The sequence below is a fragment of the Neofelis nebulosa genome, chromosome 16 (genome assembly GCF_028018385.1).
Source record: "Neofelis nebulosa isolate mNeoNeb1 chromosome 16, mNeoNeb1.pri, whole genome shotgun sequence".
NCBI lineage: Eukaryota > Metazoa > Chordata > Mammalia > Carnivora > Felidae > Neofelis > Neofelis nebulosa.
In genome coordinates, this window is record NC_080797.1 from 28,353,882 (window position 1) to 28,366,549 (window position 12,668).

Here is a 12,668-nt window from a genome sequence, read left to right on the forward strand (position 1 = left end):
CATTTTTTAATTTCCCAGGATGCCAGGTCCTGTGGCTTCCTTGGAAGCTCTGCTCCACTCCCCCACCCTTCCACCCCTCAGAGCTGCGGGAGTCCGGGGCCACCCAGAAAATGAGTCCAAGTACTACCTTGCTGTGAGCAGCCCCGGGGTGGGGGGGGGTGGGGGGGGAAGGGGGGAGTGCGGGGGGAGGGGGGAGTGGTGGCCTTTGCAGGGTGGAGGGAGGCCTGGGCCCCAAGTGATTCTGGGAAAAAGGCCCGCTCTGGTGGTGCGGAGCCCATCTCCAGGGAGCTAATAAAGGTGGCATAAATAAAGACGTTATAAATAAAGGGTGGGATGTAGGCGTGGGAGGGGCGCGCAGTTGCTAAAGGTGCGCGCGCGCATCACGAAGCTGCCATTATGGTTTGGCTCCCGCTCAGGGCCCAGCGCCAGTACCCTACTCGCCTGGGTCTCTGCGCCCCGGAGCCTCCGCGTGTCATGCCCCGGCTGTGCCTGTTGGCCCTATTGCTTCTCTTTATGTGGCAACCGTTGTGGCTGCTGGTCCAGGCAGCTCAGCCTCCGGAGTGGGCCCTGGACCCTGCCCAGCTGACCTCCGACCCCCTGGAGGCGGCTGAGCCCTGGTCTTCGCGCTCCTCTGATCCCCCGCCCGAATTGCCCCAGGCACTTACACCCCCAGCCGAGCGGGGGGGGGGGGGGGGGGGGCTTTAATTACCTGGGGTCCTCTGCTCCAGCCCAGATGCTGGCCCCGCCTAAGGAGTTGACCGAGACTTTGGTTCCATTCCTGGACACGGATTCGGTTGGAGAACTACCCCCAGGGCCAGGTGAGGATCTGAATGACCAGCTAACCCAGCATCAAAGGCTCCCAGAGGTGGTTCCAATGCCAGGTTGGGATCAGAATCAGACCATAGCTCCGCCTCCTCAACTCAAAAGTAAGACTAAAACTGTAGGTTTAGATCAGGCCGAAGATCACCAATCATTTGAAATGCTTGTTCCATCTCTGGATAGTCAGAGTTCAAAGCCAACAAAGTTGATTGTTTCACCCCTAAACCTGAAGGAAGATCTAGCTCAGCATCGAAGGCTTGCCAAAGTTGTTGGAACTCCAAACCAATTTGCAAATAAAGAGCACCTACAACAACAGCTGCAGGATGATTATTTAGATTCCAATATGGGTCTCCTATATCCTGAGGAGAACCTACCTATGGGTTTCCCAGGGGGACCAGATCAACTTCCAAACTTCTCTGAGGAGGCTGAAATTCCTCCACCCTTGCAGAAGACCCCAAATCATCTAGAGTCCCCTGAGGAAGCTGAATCTTTTTTGCCCCAAGGGGAGGCTCAGGCTCAGCATCCAGAGCCCCCTGAAGAGACAGAAACATCTCTACTTGAGCAGAAGGCTCCATCTCGGCGTCCAGAGTCCCTTAAGGATGGAAATTCAGCAAACCCACAAGAGGCCCCAGCTGAGCCTTCAAGTACCCCTGAAGAGGTCGAACCTTCTTCAGTCCAGCAGGAGGCCTCAGCTCACCCTACAGAGGCCCCCGAGGAAGTGGAACCTTCTCCGACCCCCCAGGAGGCCCCTGCTCAGCCTCCAGAGCCATCTAAGGACATCATATCTCAACTGTTAGCACATCATGAAGTAAATGTGCTATCTCCAAGTCAGAGTGAAGCTCAGAAGCCAAGCTTCCCCAATGTCACTGTTAAACCTCTGGATCTTACCATAACTCTAACTCAGCCTGCGGAGCACCCTGAGGAGGCTGGACCTACCCCAGTCCAGCAGGAGGCCCCCGCTCAGCCTGCAGAGCGCCTCGAGGAGGTTGAACCTACCCCAGTCCAGCAGGAGGCCCCAACTCTAGTTCCAGAGTTCCCTATCGAGTATTTAACTCAACTTGCAATAAGTGATGAGGTGACATCTCTACCTCTAGGTCACTATCCAGATTATTTAATGTTTCCCAGGGTTATAGGTAAGCCTTTAGATGTGGAATTTACCACAACTGCAGGGCCTGATAAAGGTGTTGAATCTTCTATAGCCCAGCAAGAGGCCCCACCTCAGCCTCTTGAACATACTGAGGAAGCAGAACTTTCTCTAACCCAGCAAGAGACCTCGGGTAAGCCTCCAGAGGAGGTTGAGCCTTCAAGTGAGCAGGAGACCCCAGGTCAGCCTTCCGAGCCTCCTGGGGTGGTTGATCCTTCTCTAAGGCAGCAGGAGACCCCAGCTCAGCCTTCAGTGCCTCCTGAGGAACGTAAGCCTTCTCTAAGCAAACAGGAACCCCCAGCTCAGCTTCCAGGCCCTTTTGGAGAAGCTGAACTTTCTCCAACCCAGGAGGAGGCCTCAGCTCAGCTTGCAGAGCTCCTTAATGAGGCAGAATCTTCAACCCAGCAGGAGACTCCAGCTCAGTCTCCAGGGGAGATAGAATCTTCTGCAACCCTGCAAGAGCAACCAGCTCAGCCTCCAGAGCTGCCTTCCAGGGAGGTGGAACCTTCTCCAACCCAGCAGGAGCACCCAGCTCAACCTCTATGGCATCATAAGATGACAGTTTCACCTCCAGGTCACTACCATGATCAACATTTAAACCTGCCCAATGTCAGTTTGAAACCTCCAGATGTGCAGCTTACCATGACTGCAGAACCCACTACAGAGGTGGGACCTTCTCCAGTTCAGCATGAGACTATAGCTCAGCCCTCAGTGCCTCTTAATGTGGAACCTTTTGAAACCCAGCATGAAGCCCCAACTCTGCCTCCACAGTCCCCTGAGGTTGAATCTTTGCCAGTTCAACAGGAGACTCCAACGCAATCTCCAGAATCTACCACACAGGAGAAACTTCCAACACAGCAGGAGACCCCAGTTCAGTATCCAGAATATCCTGGAGAAGTTGAACCTTCTACAACCCAGCAGGAGGCCCTAGCTCAGCAATCACAGGCCCCTGAGGAGGGTGAATCACCCTCAACCCAGGAGAAGGCCCCGACTCAGCTTCCAGAGGCCCAGGAAGAGGGTGAACCTTCCCCTCTCCAGGAGGAGGGCCAGGGTCAGCACCCACAGGCCTCCAAGGGGAGTGAACCACCTACAACCCAAGAGGAGTCCCCAGCTCAGCATCCACAGACCCCTGAGGAGGTTGAACCTTCTTCAACCCAGCAGGAGGCTCCAGCTCAGTATCCTCAGGCATCAGAGGAGGGTGAGCCTTTTCCAACCCAACCAGAGACCCCAACTCAGTATCCAGAGCCCCTTGAGGGGACTGAACCTTCTCCAGCCCAGTCAGAGGCCACAACTCAGCATCCAAATCCCCTTGGGGAAGTTAAACCTGCAACCTATCAGGAGGCCCCAAGTCAGCATCCACAGACCTCTGAGGAAATTAACCCTTCTGCCACTCAACAGGAAGCCACAGCTCAACATCCAGAGCCTTCTGGTGAGGTTGAACCTTCTCCAACCCAACAGGAGGCCCCAGCTCACTCTCCAGAGCATCAGGTGGTAACAGTTTTTCCTCAAGGTCAGAATCAAGCTCAGCTCCTGCTGTTGCCTAATGTCACTGTTAAACCTGTGGATTCCTCAGTTACCATGACCTCAGAATCCACTAATGAGGTTGAAGCTTCTCCACTCCGAGAAGAGGCCTCAGCTCAGTCTGGAGTGTCCCCTGAGCAGTTGGAACCTTCTCCAATCCAACAGGATTGGGTGAACCTTCTCCACATCAGCATCCAGCTGCCCCTGAAAATGTTGAGCCTTCTCCAATCCAGCAGGGAGTCTCCACTATGCCTGAAGATCTTCCTGAGGAAATTGGACTTTCTCCAACCCAGCAGGAGGTCCCACATCAGTATCCAGCGCCCCCTGAAAATGTTGAATCTTCTCCAGTCCAGCATGAAGTCTCAACTCCACCCGAAGATTTTCCTGAGGAAACTGAACTTTCTCCAAGCCAGCAGGAGAGCTCAGCTCTGCCTCAAGTGCCTGTTGCAAGTATAGAACCTTCTCCAGTCCAGCAAGAGGTCCCAGCTCAGCAACCAAAGCCCAATGAGGGGATCGAGTCTTTTCCAGTTCAGTATGAGCATCCAGCTCAGCCTCCAGGGTCCTCTACAGATGTTGTAGCTCAGTCTCCAGTACAGCATGAGGTGACATTCTCACCTCCAGGTCCAGGTGAATATCAGCATCCAGTGTTGCCTAATATCACAGGTAAACCTGTGGATCTGAGGATTTTCATAAGTCCCCAGGCAACTTAACGAGGTTAAACCTCTTCCAGTGCAGCAGGATGTCCCTGCTCAATCTCCTATTCCCCCTGAGAAAGTTGAATTTTCTCCAGCTCAGTCCAAGCAACTTTCCCAGTCTCCAGAGTCCCCTGAAGATGAGTCTTCTCCAGGCCAACAAGAGGTCCTAGCTCAGACTCCAGACCCCCCTAAGGCTGTGGAACCTGCTTCAGGCCAACAGGAGGCCCCAGCTCAGTCTGTAGTCCCCCAGCTGGCCCCAGCTCAGCCTTCAGAGCCTCCTGAGAAGGTAGAACCATCTCCAGTTCAGCAGGAAGTCCCAGCTCAGCCTTCAGAGCCCCCTAATGAGGCAGAATCTTCTCCAACCCCGCAGGAGGCCCTGGTTCAGTCTCCTGTCCCCCAGCAGGCCCCAGCTGTATCTCCTGAGCCCCCTAAGGAGGTAGAACCTTCTCCCACACTGCAGGAGGCCCCAGCTCAGCCTTCAGAGCCCCCTAATGAGGCAGAGTCTCCAACCCAGCAGGTGGCCCCAGCTCAGTTTCCAGTCCTCCAGGAGTCCCCAGCTATATCCCCTGAGCCCCCTAAGGAGGTGGAACCTTCTCCCACACCTCAGGAGGCCCCAGCTCAGCCTTCAGAGCCCGGTAATGAGGCAGAATCTTTTCCAACTCGGCAGGAAGCCCCAGTTGTATCCCCTGAGCCCCCTAAGGAGGTAGAACCTTCCACACAGCAGGAGGCCCCACTTCAGCCTTCAGAGGCCCCTGAGAAGGTAGAACCATCTCCAATTCTGCAGCAGTCTCCAACTCAACCTCCGGAGGCCTCTAAGGAGGCAGAAACTCCTCCAGCCCAGCAGGAGGCCCCAGTTCAGCCTCCAGAGCCACCTGAGGAGGTTGTAGCACAACCTCCAGTCCATAAAGAGGTGACAGTTCCACCTCTAGGACAAGAGCAAGCTCAGCATCCAAACTTGCCCAGTGTTACTGTTCAGCCTGCTGACCTGGAGCTTACTGTAACTCCAGAACCTACTGTGGAGGCTGAGCATTCTACAATCATGCAGCAGACTATAGCTCCTCCAGAGGACACTGAGGTGACACCTCCACATCCAGAGCAGATCCAGGCTCAGCATCCAAATTTGACTGAAGTCAGAGTTCAGCCTTTAGACCTTGAACTGACCATAACTCCAGAACCCACTACCGAGGTTGAAACTTCAACCACGCAAGAGATCCCAGGTCACCCTTCAGAGCCACCTAAGGAGGTTGTAGTTCAGCCTCCACTGTTTCAGGAGGTGACAGTTCCAACTCCAGGTCTGGATCAAGCTCGTCATCCATTGTCACCTAATGTAACAGTTCAGCCTTTGGACCTAGAGCTCACCATAACTCCAGAACCCACTATGGAGGTTAAAGCTTCTACAGCCCTGAAGAAAACTACAGCTCCTCCAAAGGACCTTGAGGTAACATTTGCACATCTAGAGCAGGTTCAGGTTCAGCATTCAACCTTGAATAAGGCCAAAACTCAACATTTGGACCTGGGGCTTACTATAACTCCAGAATTCAATAAGGAGATTGAACTTCCTCTACCTATGCAGGAGACTCCAATTCAGCCTCCAAAGCCACCTGAGGAGGTTATCGGAGCTCAACCTCCAGTATATCAGGAGCAGACTGTTCTGACACCAGGTCAGAATCAAGCTCAGCGTTCATCACTCCCCAATATAACAGTTCGACCTTTGGACCTGGAGCTTACCATAACTCCAGAGCCCACTGTGGAGGTTAAAACTTCTACAGTCCTGAAGAAAACTACAGCTCCTCCGAAGGACCTTGAGGTGACATTTCCACATTCAGAGCACATTCAGCATCCAACCTTAACTAAAGTCACAGTTAAACCTTTGGACCCAGGGCTTACCATAACTCCAGAATCCACTACAGAGACTGAACCTTCTCTAACCATGCAAGAGACCCCAGCCCAGCCTCCAGAGCCACCTAAGGAGGTTGTTCAGTATCCATCCCAACAGGAAGTGACAGTTCCTACTCCAAGTAAGGATCAAGGTCAGCAACCAACATTGCCCAGTGTCACAGCTCATCATGTGGACTTGGGGCTTACCATAACTCCAGAACCTACTACAGAGGCTGAACATTCTACACCCATGAAGGAGACTACAGCTCCTCCTCCAAAGGACCTTGAGGTGACACTTGCACATCCAGAGCAGGTTCAGAGTCAGCATCCAAACCTGACTGAAGTCACAGTTCCACCTATGGACCTGGAACTTACTGTAACTGCAGGATCCAGTGTGGAGACTGAACCTTCTCCAACCATGCGAGACACCCCAACTCAGCCTCCAGAGCCACCTAAGGAGGTTGTAGTTCAGTATCCATTCCAGCAGGAAGTGACAGTTCCAACTCCAAGTAAGGATCAAGGTCAGCATCCAGCATCACCCATCATCTCATTTCGTCATGTGGGGCTTACTATAACTCCAGAACCTATTACAGAGGCTGAACATTCGACAACCCTGAAGAAGACTACAACTCCTCCCCCAAAGGACCTTGAGGTGACACTTGCACATCCAAAACAGGTTCAGAGGCAACATCGAAACCTGACTGAAGTCACGGTTCCACCTATGGACCTAGAAATTCCTGTAAGTCAGCAACCAGAGTCATTTGAGACAGGTTTTCCTCCAACAACTCAACATCCTGTGGTGCATTTTGTAAACTATACCTCAGAAAAGGCATACACAACTTTAACTTGGCAACCAGAACAGAATGCCACCACAAACCTCAAAATATGTGAGCTCTGTACCTGCAAAGGTGAGACACTGTCGTGTGTTGGTCTCAGCGTACAGCAGAGGCTCCGCAGAGTGCCCGTGCTGGAGCCCGACACCTACAACGGCACCTTCACCATCTTGTAAGAATCGCCTTTACTTGTTTGTTCTCTGCCTCCTGCTTGACATGGCAGTCTCTTCCTCAATGTCGTCCTGGGCCTTCCTCATCTCCCCAACCACGTTGACTGACTTTCTGTTTTTACCTTTTCTTTGTCAACTATCCCTTATCTTCATTTTCCTTTTTACTACTGTTCGCCCTTCTCCAATCTTTTACTTGTAATTGTCCTTATTCTTTTTCCTTATCCAATTTTTAGCCCCATTATTTCATCCCTTAACCTCTACTCTCCCATTTTTGCTCCATCCTCTATAATAGGATACAACAGAGTAGTGAAGAGTAGAGATTCTGGAACTAGATTGCCCGCGTTTGGGCCGAGGTCTGTCATCTATTAGCTTTGTGACTCAGTTTCCTTTTCTGTGAAATGGAAAGTATGATAGTTACCATCTCATGGGATTATTGTGAGACCTAGATGAGGTAATACATATGAAGCACTTGGATCAGTGCCTGGCAAAATATGAGTGTTAGCTGTTATTATTTTGATTCCCCAGACCTCATCTTTGACGCCCGGCCTTCCACATACAGTACTCAGTTTGGGCCCAACCCAAGAGTAAGTACTATGGGCGCCACACTAGGATGAAATCGTCTTCAGAACATGAAATGACAGGTGGGAAGAAAGGAAATGGTCATAAAAAGGGAGGTGGCATGTAATTAAGTACTAAAAGAGGTACCATGGGTGTTGGAATTCAGCAGACTCTGTAATCAGCGGAGTATGGAGGTCAGGGAGAGCTGCATGGATAAGCTAACACTTTAGCTGAGACCCAAAGAGTGGCTCTGATGTGTTAAATAGAGAAAAAATGGGTATAAGTCTAGGCAAAGGCACGGCTGCAGGAATGATCAGGAATTAGGTTAAGCAGTTAAAGATCCAATTACGAGAAACCTTGACTATCAGCTAGAGAGGTTTGAACGTTAGATTCTGAGTTATAGAGAGCCATTGAAAGTTTTCAAGCATGAGATACAGACCGTTGAAACAGGATTATTTTCAGTTCCCCATATAGGCCGATCTGGAGAGGAGAGCTTGATCCAGCGAGACCAGATAGAATGTTCTAACAAAACCTGGGAATAAAGTAACAAGGGGCCGAATCAGAGTGGCTGAAAAGAGTAGAAAGAAAAGCCTTGAGAGCACTGCAAAGGAGGAAGTGACAAGATAGACTAACTGATGACAGTCACGGGTGGGGTGTGCACGGGAAAGAGAAAACTCAGATATTACTCTGAAACTTCTGTCCCAGATAAGGAGAATGATGGAAGTTGAGGCATCTTTTACCAGGGAACATAGAGCAACCGGAAGGCTTCAGGTTGACTGGAAATGTCCACCAGGCACATGGGCAGATGGGTATCTGTTTTGAATTTATTCCTGACTCCCCTGAAAAAAATGTGTATATAAACTGACCAGGTAAGCTGTTGCTGAGGGAAGAGGACAAAACTAAATGTAAAGATTCAAAGTCATACGCAGAGTTAGCGGTTGAAACTGAACCTCAGGCATTTAATAGCTTCTTTTGAACATGTGTAATTCATGGATACATGAATTGGCATGGATACTTTTTTTGTTTTTAATGTCACAGGTATAGAGGATAAAACGTGAAAATCCCACCCCACCCTCCCTACCACTCATAAGATAACTCCTGTCACCTTTCTGGTGTGTGTCCTTCCTTCCCATCTCTTTCCTTTGCATTTTTTCCTAATTTCCTAATGAGGGGATACTTTTTAATTCCTTGCCCAGTGATTTGTTGCTTTTCCCTATGCAATATGTCTAAGAAATCTTTCCATGTTAGTTATTCTAATTTCTAACTTCCCTTATCCTTCTAACACCTAGAGAGGTGTCAGTAGAGGGCTTCTTTACATTTGTTTGCTGATAATGGTAAATTTTTTACCATTTTTTTCTTTGAATTATTATTTTCTCCTTGATTTGTGGAAGGAACCATTTTAGACACATAAGTGATTTGGGGAAAAAAAGTACTTATCTCCAGAGTAATTAACAGGCGTTATCTACCCAAGGAATGGAACAAATAGGAAGTTCAGGTTCTAAGGAGCTGCCTTGTTTGTGCCACTGGCCCCACGCTATCTCTTTATTAATTGCACCACTTGGGATGCTGATAGCCGTGGAAATTAGAAAGTTGGCATTTACTGCATTGGAATATTCCCCACAAGGTTGCCAGTGATTCTTTTATTTATTCTGTTCATTCCTTTCCTACCTATTCAAGGATCTGAACTGTGTTTCTTCACAGAGATTTCCAAGGAAACTCTATTTCTCACATTGATAAAAATGTATGGAAGGGATACCGTTGGGCTGAGAAACTGTGAGTATATTCTCTCCAAATACGAATACAAAAAAAAAAAAAAAAAACCTAACTGCATTCTGAGGTCCTTCTTGGTCCAGAACTTTGAGGTCAGTAGCTCTGCGGAAAGGTGTTTCCCCTTCCATATCCCAACTCGACCTCCACCGATTGCAATTCTGTGTTAATTTTTCTTTTTTAACGTTTATTTATTTTTGAAACAGAGAGAGACAGAGCATGAACGGGGGAGGGTCAGAGAGAGGGAGACACAGAATCTGAAACAGGCTCCAGGCTCTGAGCTGTCAGCACAGAGCCCGACGCGGGGCTCAAACTCACGGACCGCGAGATCATGACCTGAGCTGAAGTCGGCCCCTTAACCGACTGAGCCACCCAGGCGCCCCATCTGTGTTTATTTTAAAAATTAAGTTTGGCAGGTTCCCTTTAAAATTAGAAACAATTTCAACTTATTTTCCATTATACAAGGAATACATGATTCTAGTCTCAATATATAAAAATGAAATAACAGGGGGGCCTGGGGGGCTTATTCGGTTAAGTGTCCAACTTCGGCTCAGGTCATAATCTCAACGGTTCGTGGGTTCAAGCCCCACGTTGGGCTCTGTGTTGACAGCTCAGAGCCTGGAGCCTGCTTCGGATTCTGTCTCCCTCTCTCTCTGCCCCTCTCCTGCTCATTCATTCCCTCTCTCTCTCTGTCTCAAAAATAAATAAACACTAAAAAAATTTTTTTTGATGAAATAACAGATATAGTGAACACCTGCCTTATGTTCTAATCCCCCCACTGCTGGGATAGCCACTACTCTGGATTTAGTATATATCCTTCCAGACCTTTTTCCATGCATTTGCCTACATACATATTTACAGCAAAATGGGTTTGTTGTGTGATTTTCTTATCTTTTTTTTACATAAATTGTAACATCCTACAACTCGATTCTTTTGCTTCGTGGTATGTCTTAGACTTTTTTTCTTCCAGTACATAGAGGGTTACCCCATCCATGCAAGCTGCTGCATAATGTTCCATAGTATGAGTGTATTACGATTTAATAATTCCCCTCTTGATGGATGTTTAGGCTGTGTCCAGTTTCCTTATTACATGCATTGCTGCATGGACCACCTCATACATGCATCTTTGTGTACGTGGGTGGGTATTTCTGTAGAATAGATCCCTGGAAATGGAATTGTTGGGATGAAGACGATGTCGATATATACAATTTTAATTGCCCTCAAAAAAGTTGTGCCAATTTACACACCAATCTGTACACCATGACAGCATTCATTTCCTCCTACCCTCCCACTCTTGGATATTCTCCATTTCTTGGCTGATCTGGTGGGTGAATAAAATGGGTCCCTTCTGAATTTGAATTTTTCTGATTACTTATACATTTAAATATCTCTGTATCTTTCCTGGGCATTTGTGTTTCTTGTCTGAATTTTCTGTCCTTTGCCAATTTTTTTGTTATCTTTTTTTTAAATTGATTTGTAGAAAAAGTCAGTGTAGACACAAGTAATTTTGGAAACAATATTATACTCAAAGTAATTGACTGGCATTTTTCATGACAGATTGAGTGTCATATCATTAGTTCAACTTGGGTAGATAAGTCATAAATGACTTCTGAATTAATAATAAAAGATATAACAGTCATAGTAATCTAAATGTAGGGATTATGATCCCCCTAAAGTAGATTCCCCCCTGCCCCTTAGTCTGATAACCTTACTGGTAAGGGACAAATGGTAGAACAAGGTAGTTGTTTTCTTATGAATTTTATGAATTTCTTAAATACTATCTATAGTTTATATTTTCTCATGATAGTATCTAAACTTGGAGATCTTATTTCCCAAACTTGTAAGAAAAATGAAAGTAATTTGACACAAGAAACAAGAGAGAGTGGAGAGAGTGGGTAGGCTGAGGGACAGGGGTAGGAGAAAAACTTTGAATTGTGTATTATATACCTTTGGAATTCTGAGCCATGCAAATATATATTACCTATTAAAAAAATAAACTGAAATTAAAAAAATATTTTTTTGAAAAGCGTGTATTTGGTAGTTTATATACTAGAACACGAATCTGGTAAGATTTGATGATTCTTAAAAAATTTTTAAATGTTTATTTTTGAGAGAGAGAGAGAGAGAGAGAGAGCAGGGAAGGGGCAGAGAGAGAGGGAGACACAGAGTGCAAAGCAGGCTCTAGGCTCCGAGCTGTCAGCACAGAGCCTGATGTGGGGATCGACCCCACAAACTGTGAAATGATGACTTGAGCCGAAGTCAGACACTTAACCAACTGAGTCACCCAGGTGCCCGAAGATTTGATGATTTCTAATTCAGCTTGAGGGTTATGCCTTGTAAGACAGAGGTTTTTAACTATGGGTCAATAGTCCCCTGGGGCAGGATTTTTAACCTTTTTTTCTCTATATCAAATTTTTTTAAAATATTTTTTTAACATTTATTTATTGCTGAGAGACAGAGCATGAACACGGGAGGGACAGAAAGAGAGGGAGACACAGAATTGGAAGCAGGCTCCAGGCTCTGATCTGTCAGCAGAGAGCCCAATGTGGGGCTCGAACCCACGAACCGTGAGATCATGACCTGAGCTGAAGTTGGACACTTAACAGACTGAGCCACCCAGGCACCGTTCTATATATCTATTGATGATCTGCAGAAGTTTATGTTCTTGGGATAATGTTTTCAAATGTATAATAAGTTAAAATATATAGGAAAAGGAAATTATGTGGAAATAGAGTTTTCAAAAATTTTTTAAAAGGATTAGTGATATAGCAATAAATCTGCTTCTGTTAGAATATTAAATAACAAAATATAATGGTACGCCTACTAACTATTATAACTTCAAGGTACTGATGAGAATAAATGATATTTTGAGATATCCACGCCAAATATGTGATATGAAAATATCTGATTTCTGCTGGGGACCAAATTAACTACACTAATCTGTGGTTTGTTGCCTGCATTCATAATGGAAGGAAATGCTAATTCTAGTTAGAGGTTTGTGAAAATAGAGATGTGATTCTATTTTCCATCCAAGTTTCCAGCCAAGTTTGTCACCCACAAATTCAGTCCATTCTATTCACGGACCTGAGCCCTAAAGGGATGGTCTGCATTGAATCGCATGAAATCTGTGCCTACCCTGCTCATACTCTGTCTCTCTCTCTCTCAAAAATAAAGAAACATTAAAAAAATTTTTAAAAAAGGATTAATGAAATACACAGCTTTGGATGGCATGGACAAAGAATAAACACTGAACCTCCATAGCAAAGAACATTAGTATCTCTGC

At 47.1% G+C, this 12,668-nt stretch overlaps 1 protein-coding gene, 1 long non-coding RNA gene and 1 pseudogene across 2 annotated transcripts; 2 read left to right on the top strand and 1 right to left on the bottom strand.

Annotated features, from left to right (window-relative positions):
• The first annotated feature begins 187 nt into the window (after positions 1-187).
• Positions 188-4,198, top strand: LOC131497775 (leucine-rich repeat-containing protein 37A-like; annotated as a pseudogene).
• LOC131497778 (leucine-rich repeat-containing protein 37A3-like) lies at positions 4,198-7,066 on the top strand. Its single transcript, XM_058704349.1, has 2 exons — positions 4,198-5,254; positions 5,987-7,066. The coding sequence occupies exons 1-2, from the start codon at positions 5,219-5,221 to the stop codon at positions 7,064-7,066; spliced, it is 1,116 nt and encodes a 371-aa protein (XP_058560332.1). The 5' UTR covers positions 4,198-5,218.
• A 921-nt stretch (positions 7,067-7,987) lies between these two features.
• LOC131497793 (uncharacterized) lies at positions 7,988-8,689 on the bottom strand. The gene is made up of 2 exons (XR_009255160.1): positions 8,359-8,689; positions 7,988-8,150 (listed from the first exon to the last, which is right to left on the bottom strand). It is a non-coding gene; the product is annotated as an uncharacterized LOC131497793 (long non-coding RNA).
• Between the last annotated feature and the right edge of the window lie 3,979 nt (positions 8,690-12,668).